At 32.2% G+C, this 15,750-nt stretch overlaps 1 protein-coding gene across 5 annotated transcripts in view; it reads left to right on the top strand.

Moving 5' to 3' along the window:
• The window catches only part of LOC105457976 (histone deacetylase 4), a 147,851-nt gene that overhangs the window by 77,560 nt on the left and 54,541 nt on the right, over positions 1-15,750 (top strand). For all 5 annotated transcript variants that reach the window (XM_011702966.1, XM_011702968.1, XM_011702969.1 and 2 more), the window contains exon 2: positions 2,415-2,716. In XM_011702966.1, coding sequence (XP_011701268.1) covers positions 2,662-2,716 — 55 coding nt within the window. In that variant the 5' untranslated portion in view covers positions 2,415-2,661. The remainder of the gene's footprint in view (positions 1-2,414; positions 2,717-15,750) is intronic.

Genomic DNA, 15,750 nt, shown 5'->3' with positions numbered 1-15,750 from the left:
GGGGGCAAAAATAATCCAAATCGCAACCCCTTCTTTGTTCTTATTTATTGAAAATATTTTTACATATTTTTTTTATATGAACGAATATATTTAACTTTATTAAAAAAATACTTATTTATAGTGAAAAATATATACAAGATGTGAAAAAAAGTGTTCAGTATTTATGTGATAGATAGTACACACCATATTGAATAAATAAATAAAGTAAACATAAATTAAATGCTGTGATTTCTGAGATATAAACATTTTGTATCATGACTGACGTCTTAGTTTCTATTATACATATCGCATACGACATGAAAAGAGATGACAATCTTGCCAATCTTTATCGAATCAATACAGAAGATGTTTCATTTGCTCTTCTTTCATGCACGCTTTACATCTTACAAAATCGCTGATTATACAATACAATGACAACTGAAAGAATACCGGTGAAATCTTTCTAAAACATGTACAGAAATTGAGTAAGAACATTTAGATTTTAGAACATTTGTAACACCTGGGTGAAGCATTACGTCGCATGCGACACGTAAAAGTCAGTCAGTTATGATACTAATGTACAAAATTGTTGTCTTAAAAACGATTAAGTTTTCGACTTATGATCATTAAAATTTGTTTATTCATTGTCAATATGGTGTGTACTATAATATCTACTATATGTATAAATGTTGGATGCTTTTTTTAACATTCTGGAATAAAATAAAATTATATTTTCTTGTATGTAACTTATTATATTATGTGTTTACTTTGACCATTTTTAATAATTATTTATTTATGAATTAAGAGAGTGGTACAGAGAATTATCTAAACATTTATATTAAATGAACATTTGCTATACATTATTTCTATATTTCACTTTTGTATCAATTTATTATTAATAATTGAAGAAAAAATATAAATAAACGTATTTTTTATGAAAAAGAGTTTATGAATAATCTATGAACCACAATTTTCTTCATTTTCATGTTCTAAAATTATATTTTTTGAAAGACACAATAGTTGTATTTTTTTTTAATTCAAAATTTCTACTTTCTGAAGTATATATATTTAAAATATTATTAATGTATAAAAAACGGTTTATAAGCAATAAAATAAATCAAAATTTTCTTTAAAATTTGGATTTATTTTATTACTTATAACTTTTTTAATAATTTTTATTAATAAAAGTGCATATATTTGCTTGTTACCATTATATTTCTCAATGCCTGTTGTTTTGATTGAAAAATATTGTATATAATATGATCATTTTTATGAAAGCTATAAACAATCAAAGTTGCATATATCTTACTGACAATGAGTGTGTTGTGTTCCCGTGTGAACTTGAAGTGTGGCATTAAGAGTTAAATAAACTTGAGCCTGAAATAAATATTTTTATACTCAGTTGCCAGAAATATTATTGTATCGGCAAATTTTCTTGTTTTGAAGAGGGAAAAAACAAACTATGAGATGAATGATACTGTTTTAAGTTTACTATTTTTAAAACTCCTTAGAATACAAAACAAAGAAAAGTTTAATTGTTTAAAGAAAGCTTTTAGAGATATATAGAGTATATCTTGAAAATTGTTCTTTTTTTCTATAATATATGTCTTGTTAAACAAATGAGAGAATTGCAACACAAAATAATTGTACAATATTATTTTTAATAAAGTATACTAGTAGCATTATAGACACGCGCTTCGCGCGCGTTATTTAACATTTTTTACTATAATTTGTTATTATATATATCGACCTCAATACACACAACTGTCAAAATATGCAATGACAGTTCATAAAGTTAGCGCAACGAAAGAACCAATCATCGCGGAAAAATGTTAACAATAAATTTGAAAAGACCGATACATTTCGAATATCGATTTAACATGCCTTTTTTTAAATAGGACTAGCTAGCATTACAGATGCGCGCTTCGCGCGCGCTATTTAACATTTTTCACTTTTTATTATATTTGCTATACATTCTATTAACTTTAATACACACAACTGTGAAAATATGTAATAACAGCTGCTCGCGAAGCGCAATGACAACCAATCAAAATCGCGAAAAAGAGGTTTCAAACTTCGATAGATGCGAGTATCGATTTAACATGCCTTTTTTAAAGAAAGGACTAGCATTATACAGACGCGCGCGCTATTTACTTGACTTTTTACTTTTTACTAACTTACTATTATACATCAATACAACTGTCAAAATATGCAATAGCAGCGTCTCACAGAATTAGCACAGAGAGAGAACCAATCGTTATCGCGGAAAAATATCAACTTCGAGAAAACCGATATATTTCGAGTATCGATTTAACATGCCCTTTTTTTTAGATAGGATTCTATTACTCTTATAATTATCAAAAGCGTTAGTTTATTTACAATAATCGCTGTTTTAAGTCAGATGAATTGATGATTCTCCTTTATTCTCTTTCTAGATCATCTCTTGGGCGCGCAAAAAGAGCGATAGAGAGCGGCGAATGCAGAGAAAATCTCGCCGCTAAGACAAGGGTGATGTTTGTAAATTGTTAAGTCTTTCGAAAAACGTGAATCTGCATCTCGTGGCGAAAAAAATAATCGCGGTGTTTACGTTTGCGAGTGTTAAAATCGGTGTTAAATAAGATCCGGATGGTGTTCTGCAGTGGATACTAAATATCTCGGTGGATATACTTAAGAGTGCGGCATATGGCCCTGGACTATGGTACTACCACTTACAATATGCACCACACGAATCAACTAGGTACGTATCAAAGAACGTGTCCTTAGCAGTATTGAATCGGTTTCCTTTCAAATTCTCAAAAATTTTCCTTTTCGCAAACTAGCATACCTTTTGAATAAAGTATTTTAACTCCTTGAAAGACCTTTTTTCTCTTCTAAGGAAAGACTATAAACAATTTTTTGTTATATTCTTTATCTTTATAATTTCTCACTAAACTCCAGAATAACTGCTTTTAAATTTGATTTTAAATATATATCGTTTACTTAAGAAACAATTAAAAATTTATTAGCTTTTTGTATTGAAAAATATATGAAATATGTGACAAAATTTTAATATTTAATTATTAATTTTGTTATAATACTTATATTATTTTTTTATTTTAGTTTTTTTATATTAAAATGGGAAGAGGTTTTCTAAGGAACCTTTAAGCCATTTGATAGGATATCGCTTGTCTCTGTTAACTTTATGCTAATGCTTAAAATTAAGAGGCACGTTAGTGTCTTGCGGCAAATTTTATCGTTACATCGAGAAAAAACTTGACGCGATTGCTACGTAAATATCGATAATACCGTTTTACCTTTCCTCTCTTTTGATTTACTGTGAAATCTTCAAGAAAAATCTTATAAAATAGAGAGTGAGTTTTCCTAAACTAAATCTTAATTTTTTATTTATCGTAACTTTTGAATATTTAAAATATTAAAAATTGTTTTTAATTAGATAAACTCTGAATTAAGTTTTTGTGAAAGAAAAGTCGGTTTAAAGTTCACTCGATAAAGCGGAAGAAGAGAAGAGACGGCGTCCACGTGTGTGAGTTCATGTTTTAAGAGGCCACATATACACAAATGTCATCCTAAATATAGCGGATGTTCGTCTAATTTTAGCAACCGGCCAGCGGCCAGAGACACAAGTAAAAAAGTATCTACGACTCTTTCTTTTTTTATCTTAGTCGCTCTAACATCTACATCGATGTTTATGAAGTATTTTATCATTGTAACAATTAAATCTTTCAAATTAACTAACTCTAGCATTAACGTGTTTCCTGTAATTCTTCCTTAAATTTAAAGAATGTAATCGGACATGACTCATTCATATAAAGACTTAAATTATTTTATTTATTAAGAGATATTGTATAAAAATTGCTCATATCCATATAATATGTAATTTGAAAACATCAGTACAGAAATATCCTTTAAATATTATAAAATTTTATTAACCATTGATGTACAGAGTTAAGTATTAAATTTGATAAACAAGATATATAAGTCAAAAACAAGCACATAAAAATGTAAAAATGAAACCAAATTGATAAATAACACGCAATATTAAAAATAGAGAAACCTGTCGACTTTGCTTAGTCTTCATTCAGTCTCAAATAAATTACATAAAATAAAAGAATATAACAAAAGTCTTATAAATACAACTTGTTATTGTAATAACAAAATAAATAAGAGACAAAACTACAGACTAAGAAACGAGCAAAATTCAAATGGATGTTGTATCACTTATTTTATTTCAAATTTTTTATTAAGCTGTACAATAAATCGCGGTACTGATTTCGACTATTACTTTAGTCTTCATCAGTCGCATATTCTAGTTTGATTGCTATTAATACATACTGTCCTATTATAATGTCATAAAAATAATATAAACTATATAATACGTAGATAAGTAGCGCAAATAAAATAATCGTCGTAGCGTGTCAGATAGTATAAAAGCTCGTGGTTTGCAGTACGATCGTGTGTCTTTGTTACCCAATTGGTGGTCCGCGGGATTTCTCGAGTATTTGTTTAAGTATTTGAATCCGAATCTGTGACATTGATATGCGATAAACTTTCGGCAAGTTTAGCAGTTACAATCGCTAATATACATATAATGATTTTATAAATAATTGAAAAAGAATATAAACATAATAAAATTAAAAATCTATAATATTTACAGATTCAGAGAACCACATCGAAAGTCAAACGCATAAAAATTCAAATCGAATACATAGTAAAAATATAAATTATCAAAAGTAGATTTATAAAAGTCAGTGTGGTAGATAAAATGAGTTCAATGAGAAAATGAGAAATTGAACTATTTTCACGTTCGGAAGCGGGAGTCCAAAGTATAAAATTAAGACTTCTGACTAATCACCGCAGCTGTATTGAAATCGTGGCGTCATAAACGAAAAATGAGACGTAAAAGTTTTTTGCCTACCATTTTTAAATAAAAAGAATTTGAGTGAAATAAAAAATGGACTTTAAAAAACTTGTAAAAATGGATAAAAACTATTTTTTCCCTCCCCAATCAGTAAAAAAGCGTAAAAGATACGTAAAGTGAAGCCTATTCAGGCAAGGAAACTCACAGTTTGACAGTTGTTGAAAGAAATAAAAATATATTTTTATGTATAAAATTCAAAAATAACTTTAGTTTCCATTTATTTTTACGAATTTGATAAGTATGAGATAAGTCACATTTTCACAATTAAAAATAATAATGAAATGGCACGCAACACAAAATTCGTCAACATTTTTTACAATAAGGTCTATTATTCTCTTTAAGTCGAATATTTTCTTCACTTTCGACTGATTCTTACTGCTTACGATACCGACATACGACATATTGTAGAATTCTTACAACTTATAACACCGATATACAATATATTGTAGAATGGACAATGCGATAATTAGCAAGGTTCTAATTCCTACTGCGATATGGTGTCGCCACCGTTCAACGCGTTCTTTGCTGACAAGTAGTCAGAAACCTTAAGATCTTATCCGTATCAGTTTTAAAAATTTGAAGTTGAATTTAATGTTAAAATTAAAATTTTCTCGCAGGTATCTCTCATTTTACTCGAATTATCCACTTTGCCAGAAAATAGGAACCATTTACAGCTTTGTTGATAGAGCCATATTATTGTCTCATCCGGCCTCTTAACAGAATTCTGCATTAAGTTACTCTGAGATAATGGATATTCAACAAAAGTAATGTAAGACTAAAAAAACGACCAAATGTACACGGTAGGACAATATGTCTACAGATAAGACCAAAAACAGGAAAAATTTTTTTGTTTTACCACACATACGAAGCATATCTGAAAAAGCTGCATCATTCGAAAAAAAAAACTTCCTAAGCTCGGTCCAGAACTGACCAGATACTGATTAGTTCTTTCCGAAAACTCTCCAGTTTTTTCAGAGATCAGTCGTAACTTTTATGGCCGAAATCACGTTTGCTTTCGCTGCCAGGGCCTGTCCAGACATCGGGAAAAACTGTTAAGAACCCTGCCAATTCCCTATTTCGATTTCTAGTCTGATTGTTTCACTATTATGGAATGTGACTATGGAATTATCGAATTTGACTTTTTAATTTACGTTTTATCATTTATTTATGCTTTCTCCATATTGACTAATTGTAAGCACTATTTTCGTAAATTTTTGAATTTGGAGTCGATCTTTCTTGGATAAAAATATAATTCGCTGGATACGATTAATTTTTGAGATTTGCAACTTTAGCTTTATTCTTTTAGCCTGCAACTTCCGACACGGTGTACGTGGCCGCAAAGACAATCGGGTCGAGGATGGCGAGAAATCGTGCGTGAAAATTAGATAGCAAACGGGCGGATGGTCGCGTCTCTTGCACGAAATGCGCGTTTAAGTCAGCAGGATCGCTGCCAGAAGCTTCATTTCTCTCGCCAGAATTGTCAGTAGGTCGAGTTACTGTAGCTAGAACGTAGTTAGAATAGACAGTTCGCTAGACATGTGCAACATTTTCTCCAACATTTTTTAATAACGAACGAAGTTAAGGAATAGATTGTGCGTGTGCGCGTGTGTGTTCAATTATACTTGAGGATAAATAAATAATATACATGGTGATTCAGAACAACCCCGCGTCCTTGTAAGGACGTATTCTTGACTTTCTAAGACGATTTTTTTCTTTACGAAAATTTTGTCCGAAGTTTAATTTTCAAATTATAAGAAGAAATAGTCTGTTACGGGACGCGTACAAGAAGTAGGCAGGGCTGGCGCATCTCACCGTTAGACGCGGGCGTCTACATAAGGGCCGCCAGCTGATCGAACGCGTTTATGGTATTTGTTCCCACCTTTCTCCTCTATCTTGTTATCGCCCCATCTCTCAGTCTCACATTTTAAATATGTTTGCTTCGTTTAGATTAGATTCGTCTAAATTAGAAATGATAATTAACCTTTAGAGAATTGGTTTGTTTAAATACTCTAACAAAATCGTTTGACAAATTTTTGTGAAAGCGAGGAATTAAACAATAATTGCGCGATCAGCATTGTAAAATCTATTGACGTACAAATAATTGAGTATGTTGAATTCTAAGAAACGCGTGGCACTTAATTATTATCTCGTGAGAAATGCTTCTCAATACCCAAAGAGTTAAGAATCCAATTAATCTCAACTAATTGTAAGCACGGATTAAAAGATTATTATTACCTTGAAAAATTGTTACTTTGTAAACATTCGATGATTTTATTTTGCTGCAGTTTCTTGACGGAGGAATAATTTCACAATAGTTTGACAATACACTTGTAATACGCTTTCATCACTGAATTAATTAATCTTCTGAGTACACAGATAATGAGATTACATACAGTTTTCCCACGACGAGAAAATCACACGAAGAAAGAAAATACACAACAAACACACGACATGTGTTTACTGAACGCAACAAGCAGCCGACGGACTTTATTGATTATGGGTGCAGTGAGTGCAATCCACTCAGCGACTCAGCGTTTGCCTAGCGCTGTCAAATGTAAACGTATGATTTGTTGAAGCCTTAAATTCAGAATCCAGCAATTCGAAAATGTATCGTATGATACTTGGTTTTTATGCACATAACGCTGAGGCGCTGAGTGGATTGCACTTACTACACTCATGACCAATAAGTCCGTCGGTTGCTTGTTGCATTCAGTAAACACATGTCATGTATTTGTTGTATATTTTCTTTCTGCGATTTTCTCGTCGTGGGAAAACTTGTGTGTAATCTCATTATCTATGTACTTAAAAAATTAAAGATTTCAGTGATGAAAGTGTATTACAAGTATATTGTCGAACTATTGTGAAATTATTCCTCCGTCAAGAAACTGTAGTAAAATGAAATCATCGAATATTTACAAGTTACCAGTTTTTCAAGGTAATAATAAGCTTTTAATCCGTGTTTATAATTAGTTGAGATTATTGAGATTAGTTGAGAATTTGATATTTATAACCCTTTGAGTATTGAGAAGCGTTTCTTACGAGATATGAGTGATAATTAAATGCCACGAGCGTATTTCTTAGAATTCAACATACTCAATTATTTGTACGTTAGTAGGTTTTACAATGTTGATCGCGCAATTATTGTTTATTCCTCGCTTTTACAAAAATTTGTCTAACGATTTTGTTGAAGAATTTAAACAAATCGATACGCCAAGGGTTAATAATCATTTCTAATTTAAACGAATCTAATCTGAACGGAACTAACATATTTAAAATGTGAGACTGAGAGATAGGGTGATAGCAAGATAGAGGAGAAAGGTGGGAACGACCGTGTTACTATAAACGCGTTCGATCGGCAGGTGGCCTTCACGTAGACGCCCGCGTGAGATGTGCATCCCTGCCTATCTCCTGTATGTCCCATAATAGGCTATTTCTTTTTATAATTTGAAAATTAAGCTTCGGACATTTTCGTAAAGGAAAAATAGTCTTAGAATTAAGTCAAGACATCTTTACAAGGACGCGGGATTGTTCTGAATCACCCTGTATATGTTATTTATTGTTAATATTTCATTATACCATATTCAACATATTTAATGTCTCCATAGGTTATAATTATACAATTAATATAAGAATTTCTTGATGTTTCGAAATCCACGATGTTTTAACAAGAGATTATCTTAAATAATCTGCAATTATGCGCGCAAAGAAAAAGGATTTAAAAAAGATGTTAAAAAAGTCCGATTTTTGACTCCCTGCGAAACCTTAAATATCCTCAAAAAGTTGTTTAGGATCCACATGAAATAGTAAAAATAGTTTTATATCCCAGAAATGTGGGGAAAGTAGATTTTTTTGATGTTGTATTATATCTCTCTCCTTTGTAAGTCGAATTTTCGTATATCACTAGAACTTATCTATTATTAATCGAATGTATTGTAAAAGTTTCTCATGCTAATTGGTACTTAAAGGTTTTAATTAAGGATCTCTGATCACGAATCTGTTATTGAAAAATGGCAAATTATATATTATAATATAAATTATAATATAAATTATAATATAAATTAATAATTATAATATAAAATAATAATTATAATATAAAATAATATAAATTATAATATAAATAGGAGATCCAAAATGGCGCTCTTGACATGCAGTTTGCACTGTTTCCATTTTTCTATTTTTTTAACTTTTTTAATTTTTTCCTTTTTTATATTTTCTTTTTTTATTTTGATGATTCCAGATAATGAATATAGGCAATGACGAGATTTTCAAAAAGCGTTGTCTTGTCCAACGTTAAATGTCAGCTGTGCTAGTCAATTTTTCGTTTTTTATAATCGTTAATGATAAATTCATCGATATTTTTTCAAAGAAAACATTGTTATTTTCCGCGAAGAGGATCGAACGCCATGTCGAGATGGATATAAAATTTATTGTAATTAGCAGTTAGTTGGGGTTTAAGTGCGTACATCCGGAGAGAACATTTTGTAGAAGGTTGCTCGTGCGGCGCAATTATCTTAATTAATGTGGGCCCTAATTGTCTTTGCTTGTAGTCGACATACTCTATGCATTGCAGCCAGCCGGCCAGACTCTGACGAGGCTCGGGTTGCATTAAATAAAATCTATCGTTGCGAAAAATGTAGCTGCATTGTAACACGGCGAGAGAAATGGCAATAATATACTTTAACGGCGTTGATGCGAATTCTTGAATCTTCTGCTATAATAAATGAATAATCGTACGATAATCGTTTTTAAAGACACAACAAATCCGTATCAACCGAAAATTATAATGCGTACGTGATCGTTTAATCATAAAATATTCAAGATCTCAAAAGTATGAATGAGAAAGTATATAGGTACATATTTCGTTTTAATTTTTTTCATCAGAATTTCGTCAGAATCGAAACGTTTTTAAATATTGTATATAAGTAATATATGATATCGTTATTTATGTGGCATGCAGAGTTGTGTGTGCGTGCGTGCGTGCGCGCGCGTGGGCGTGTATATGTATCAAGAGTACCAGAATAAACGAGCTAGTTTGATCAATGAAATTGATCTTTTTGAAGTGAATAGATATATCGATGAAATTTTTTATGGTGATTTAGCGAAAGCGAGACTTTGCGCAGAGTTGCGAAAAGTCTGCCTGGTAAAATACAGCTCGTTCACCGATTTGCCGGTACTCATTCTGTAATAGCGTGCCAATTTTCACGGGGATGTGAGATCGTGGCACGAGAGTCGCGTGACTCGCAGGCGTGCAAACGGAGTCGTGCAATTTGTCTCGCACAGGTGTAGACTTTTCGCGAGTAACACACGATCAATGCGTGATTATTCAAAGATTCTACTGCACGGACGCCAAAATTTTTTGAACTACAAGCGAATTGAGAGAAATAAAATACTTTAAAAGACACTTGTACAATTTTTTGTTAAATACCGCTTCATTTTTTTCTTTCATAGTGCTGTACAAATGCTATAATTCCCAACCAACATTATAACAACGTTGATATAGTTTAATTTAAGGGGAGAACCTCGTATAACCTGCAGTTAAAAAAAATTGAAAAATTTCTCTTTTCTTAAATTAATAGTAATCTATGTAAAAAATATATTTCTAAAATTATCAGAACGAAATTCGATAAGCTTTAAAGGTCCATTCTACCTTGTTGTCCGAAAAAAGAAGGCGATCTTTGGGAATTTTTTCGGGAAAAGTGATCAAGATATACATACTTTATTGTTTTTACATCTTTTTTGTTGTACTTTTCTTTTTAATTTGTAATTTTTTGAATTTGTTGACTGTAAGTTTATGCAAAGCTCCGGTGAAGAAGCCTTTCCGACTTGAACATGGTGGAAGTACTACAGATCGCACCAGTCATCTAAAACAGTTAAACCAATGATTTTCCTGTTCAAAAAGAATGTCTCTATAGAATAAATTACGATAATTTATCTTGGATGAAAATTAACAAAATGGCGGCCATTTAAAAAAAAGTTCAATTTTTGGCCTTAAATTTTGCTCTTATTTTTGCGATAAAAAAAATATTGATATAATCGTTGTCTAATTCTATAGAAAAGACATTGCTTTACAATTGTGCAAAATTTGAAAGCGATACGTTCAATAATTTTTGCTCAATTACTTCCCTTAGATCGAAAAATCTAGGTGCCGCCTGCTTGTGCGTGACCGTCTTTAATGCTTCATAACTTTTTTTATCTTTCGCAGTTCCACTTAAAACTTTACACACCATTTCTACATACTTGGGACTATCAAATTATGCAAAAAAATTTTCGATTTTTTACACCTAACAAGGTAGAATGGACCCCTAAGAAACTCAGTTTATTTCTTATGCGCGAAGGTACACAAGCGTACGATGAGATTATTACATACCGCACCGAGATTCTTCACTCGGCTCGGTTTATTGAATAACAAATTTAGATATTCTTTTGTTTATGAATTAGCGTTTGTATGTGTACGTACGTAGACGACGTAGTAAATTTAGGTTGTTTGCACAAAGACGATATTATCTTTAGAATTGGCGGGAAAGATTACTCAGAAACTATTCGATCAATCAAGTTCTATCGACGCATATATGTAGTTTACTAAATTCACTCGTCGATGAACCTAGAAAATTAATAAGATAATCAATTTAAATTATTTTTATTGCAGTAAACTAAAATTTTTTTGTCAAAATTGTAATTTTTTTTTAAAGTGCTGCAATTTTCTCGATTTTTAAATTTTTTCTTACTTTATCGGTTCATCGACAAGGTAATTTCATAAAAAATCAGAAACTCTTTTATATTTTTGTTTCAGACAAATACAAAAGGCGCTACAACTCCCGCCAATTCATAACTTCGGCGAGGAGGCGTCAAGATTTGTTTTAGTTGCTATAAGATTAATTATTTTTTAACAAAAAAAATATTTTTTGTACTTTTTAAAGTATGTTATAAAAAAAATCCGTTTAAAAAAATCCGTTGCATTATTTCTTTTAAAAAATTCCAAAAAATTATCTTTTTAGCGGTTTATACAAGGCTCCCCTCTTAATGCAATTGAGGTGAGATTGTAAAATGATTTTAAATGAGTTATTCTTGTTTCATCGCGAAAAATTCCTTGCAAGTAATATTGTTAGCAAATAAATTCCTTGTTTGAGGAGTAAAATTTGAAAATCAAATACTGCGTGCTCTCTCAATGTGAATAAGTATTAAAAAAAAGAGAGAAGAATGATGCAGTACATGTTATGTCATGCACGCGCGTGTGTACTTTATATTTGTACGTTATCTGTCCATGTATACAATATCTGTATATTTTACAAGTATAATTCAATAAATCGAAAATCATTTTAGCAATCCGATCGAATTTCTATTGGGCGTGCGTGACTGCAGATGCATTAATTTTTTTCTACGATTTCCCACATATTGGATATCGAGTACCTATCGAGCGTGACACGAAGCAAGTGCATAAGCTGCAAAATGTCGCACCTATTCTTTCGTCGCGCGCGGCAGCAAGCGTTAATAAAACGCGGCCGCCCGGTGAATGCATTGACTCTGCATGGCGGCGAGTGTGTCGGCTAAGCGCTACATTTTTAAAAATGTATGTCGCGCTTTGCTATCGTCCGTTATTTGCAATGTCGCGGTGCGGAAGACGGCGTCGATTGAGCGCCGCGACGCCGCTATAGGTAACCGCGCACTGAGAGTTCCGGGGTCCGGCACAAAGAGCCGGTCGCCACAGAATACGCCGCGACAGAACGCTACAACAAGTTTCAATGTATTCCCGATACACTTGCACAGGCGACTGCGTACCGCGCCCGCGCCGCTTCGTGCGACCACTAACATATTATGCTTCCAATGAATATATAATAACGATTTCATATAATAAGATATCTCCAAACGTGAAACTTTATAACAGCAAAACCTAAAGAAAATAAGAAAACTTGCGTTTTGTTTGCAAATGAGAGATAGTAACGTTAATTATTTCGAAGATGGTTTTTAAATTTGTAAACACTATTTTGTCGCTATTTTGTACAGTCGTACCTCGATAACTTGAACTTCTATGAACTAAAAAAATCACTCGAATTTTTTCCTTTAAAAGTCATTATAGTCGGAAAATTATAAACTCTCGTACAAAGCTTCCGTAAGTCGAATTTTTATGTTAATTCTGTTTTACTCAAACTTTGACAAATCGAAACTTATAATTCGAAGATTTTTATATTTCTGTTCCCTTGAGATTCGAGTTATCGAGATTCGACAGTATTAAGTTATCGATTTGTAACACATAATTGCGACTTGCTTTTTGTTATTGTATAATTTTATTTCCGAATAGACATAAAATTATATTCGCGTGTCTTATTCTTTAGTAGTTGTACAATACTTGGATACAGTATTATTTTTTATTTTCTTAATTTATCTTATTGTTTTTCGTTCCATTGCATGCGCGCGCGCAATTAAAATTCAATTGTAAAATTTAATGTAATATTCGAGTTAATTTGGGTTAAAGTTGATTCTTTATGCGGGCATTAATGATTAAAATATAACAAACTTTTTCTTCGGTACTGACAATGAGTTACGAGGTGTCGTACATTTCTGCGAAAACGACATCTTGATGAGATAAAATCGTACAAAAATAGATTTGCGCAAGGAAGACGCCGATCGCGTAATTTCATATTGAATGACCGATTACGTGAGCTATTCTTATAATTACGAACGAACGATAAATGATCCTTCCAAAACGCCACGTAACATTTCTTACGTCACGTGTATTCTGTCAATTGACAACTTGATAAATATGGCATCTGCCATCTAATTGCCGCATCGTACAATCGCTGGCAAAGATAATTCGATTAATTAGAATAATAGCTTAGATACTGCGTTTATGGAGATAAGGAGGAAAATTGGAAACACGTTCGCTGCATGCTATCAAAATATTTTTAAATTAATGCTTTATTATAGTTTACTTTATTATAATTTTATTTAAAAGTTTCTTTTCTTTTTCAATAAAAAGAATTTAGTTTTGCTATTGATAATATTACAGGTGAAAATGCGAAAAAAGTATGATATAATTCTTCACGATCGCTAATAACAGGAACTATTGTGGACACGTTAATAAAAGATGTTATAGATACATTAATCTTAAAGCGTGATTGTGCAGGTATTTTAAAAAACTAACATCTTCTCAAAGGAATTTTTCGCATAATGTCTCTTATATGGTTGATACGTTTGATCGCGATTTACGTTTTATGTAACTTTGTTCCCTCTGTGCGTCGATCGAGCACTTTCCGAGAATATCTGCGAATCGCACGAAGTTTCCTGAATAATTTAACTCCTAGCAGTCAGGTATTTCTGGCTTCGGTTTTCTGTGTGCATAAGTCCGCACACCAAAGCTCGTATATATACGCGATTCGAGCGGCTTCACGTATTCTTGTTGTATCGACGAATTTTTCATTAAGCTAATTTTTACAAGTCATAATTTTTGTATCGTGCATATTTTCAACATCGGATGGATATCGAGCGCATAAAACACTCGTAAATCTCCAACAACAAAATTGAAACATCTTCCTCGCAAATCTTGAATCGCAAAATTGAAAAGAAAAATTTGTATAACAAAATCAGTGTAACAAATAATAACAGATATTTTATTAAGATATTAAAATATACTATATTAAAATATGATTTTGATAAATCAAAACGGTGATTATCCTTTTTATTTTTCTAGATTATTAACAATTTTTGCACATGTTACACTTGCAGTGAAAAACACTCCGAGTATTAACGCGCACTATTAATAAAGATCGCTAATTAACGTTTAAATGTTAATATATAAAACTTTTTGTTAACTATCAATTCGTCGAGTTCAATTTCATGAATTGTGCATTTTCCTTTGATATTCTCGTTTGGTATTTGCATTTCTTGTTTCGAAGCATGCATATGCAATAGGCCTCGGCTGTACGTTTTGCCAAGAATATCGTAATTTCAATCATCGATTTCGAGAGGATCTATTCTATTGTCGCGATATCTCTTTCTCTATATGTCTCTCTCTCTTTCGTGCAAATCAGTTTTATTTTCCGTCGGGCGACTGCAAGTGTCGTATATTTTCGTACGCGGAAACTAAAACTAATGATCGTAATCAAAACGACAAGCACCGGTGATTAGACGCGGTTACGCAATAGCCACGAATATAATAGACACCACGTCGTGCAATGTAATAAGCCTTGATTACGCCGTTTTCTTCATCGTGCGTATACATGCTGTCAAGTTTGTGCGCGATCTCGATGAAAATCGTTACATACACGTGTGCCCGCGCGCGCGCACACACAAGCACACACACACGGAGAGAAATAATACACGAGAAACGGCATTGTACCATCGAGTTCCGGACGCGAGCAAATCGAGAGATACACTTTCGAGAGATTGAACAGTGTGCGCAAACATCGAGTGTTTTGCTGCCATCTCTCTAGATGTACTCTAAACGAGCAACATTATACTTGCAGCAAATTCGACAAAATATCCTATTGTGCTTTAAATACACCCTTTCTCTGGTTTTCCGGTATTCTGTTGAAAATGCATTTATGTAACGCACTACATTAATCGGCACTGCTATAGCTTGGAGCTTTCTTGGAACTTATTTTCAGGAAACAAATGCTCTTAAATATCAGATAAACTATTAGAAAAAAGTGTCGTAATCGTCTTGCCGATTGTTCGATCGAACGTTAGCTTTAACAAATATGTAATAAGGAAGTGTTAAGGGGGGTTTTACCTTTACCGGCCGTAAAATTAGCCCTTGTTTCATGAATTTTTTTAAGGAAATCTATTATATACAGTAAAACGCGAGTTTTGCATAAACTTATATATTATTTGAACAGCAAAAAAAATATTTTTTATTT

This window comes from Wasmannia auropunctata, unplaced genomic scaffold (genome assembly GCF_000956235.1).
Source record: "Wasmannia auropunctata unplaced genomic scaffold, wasmannia.A_1.0 LD334844.1, whole genome shotgun sequence".
In the NCBI taxonomy this organism is placed as follows: domain Eukaryota; kingdom Metazoa; phylum Arthropoda; class Insecta; order Hymenoptera; family Formicidae; genus Wasmannia; species Wasmannia auropunctata.
The sequence above is the reverse complement of the archived record's forward strand: the minus strand, read 5'-3'. Positions and strand labels throughout refer to the sequence as shown.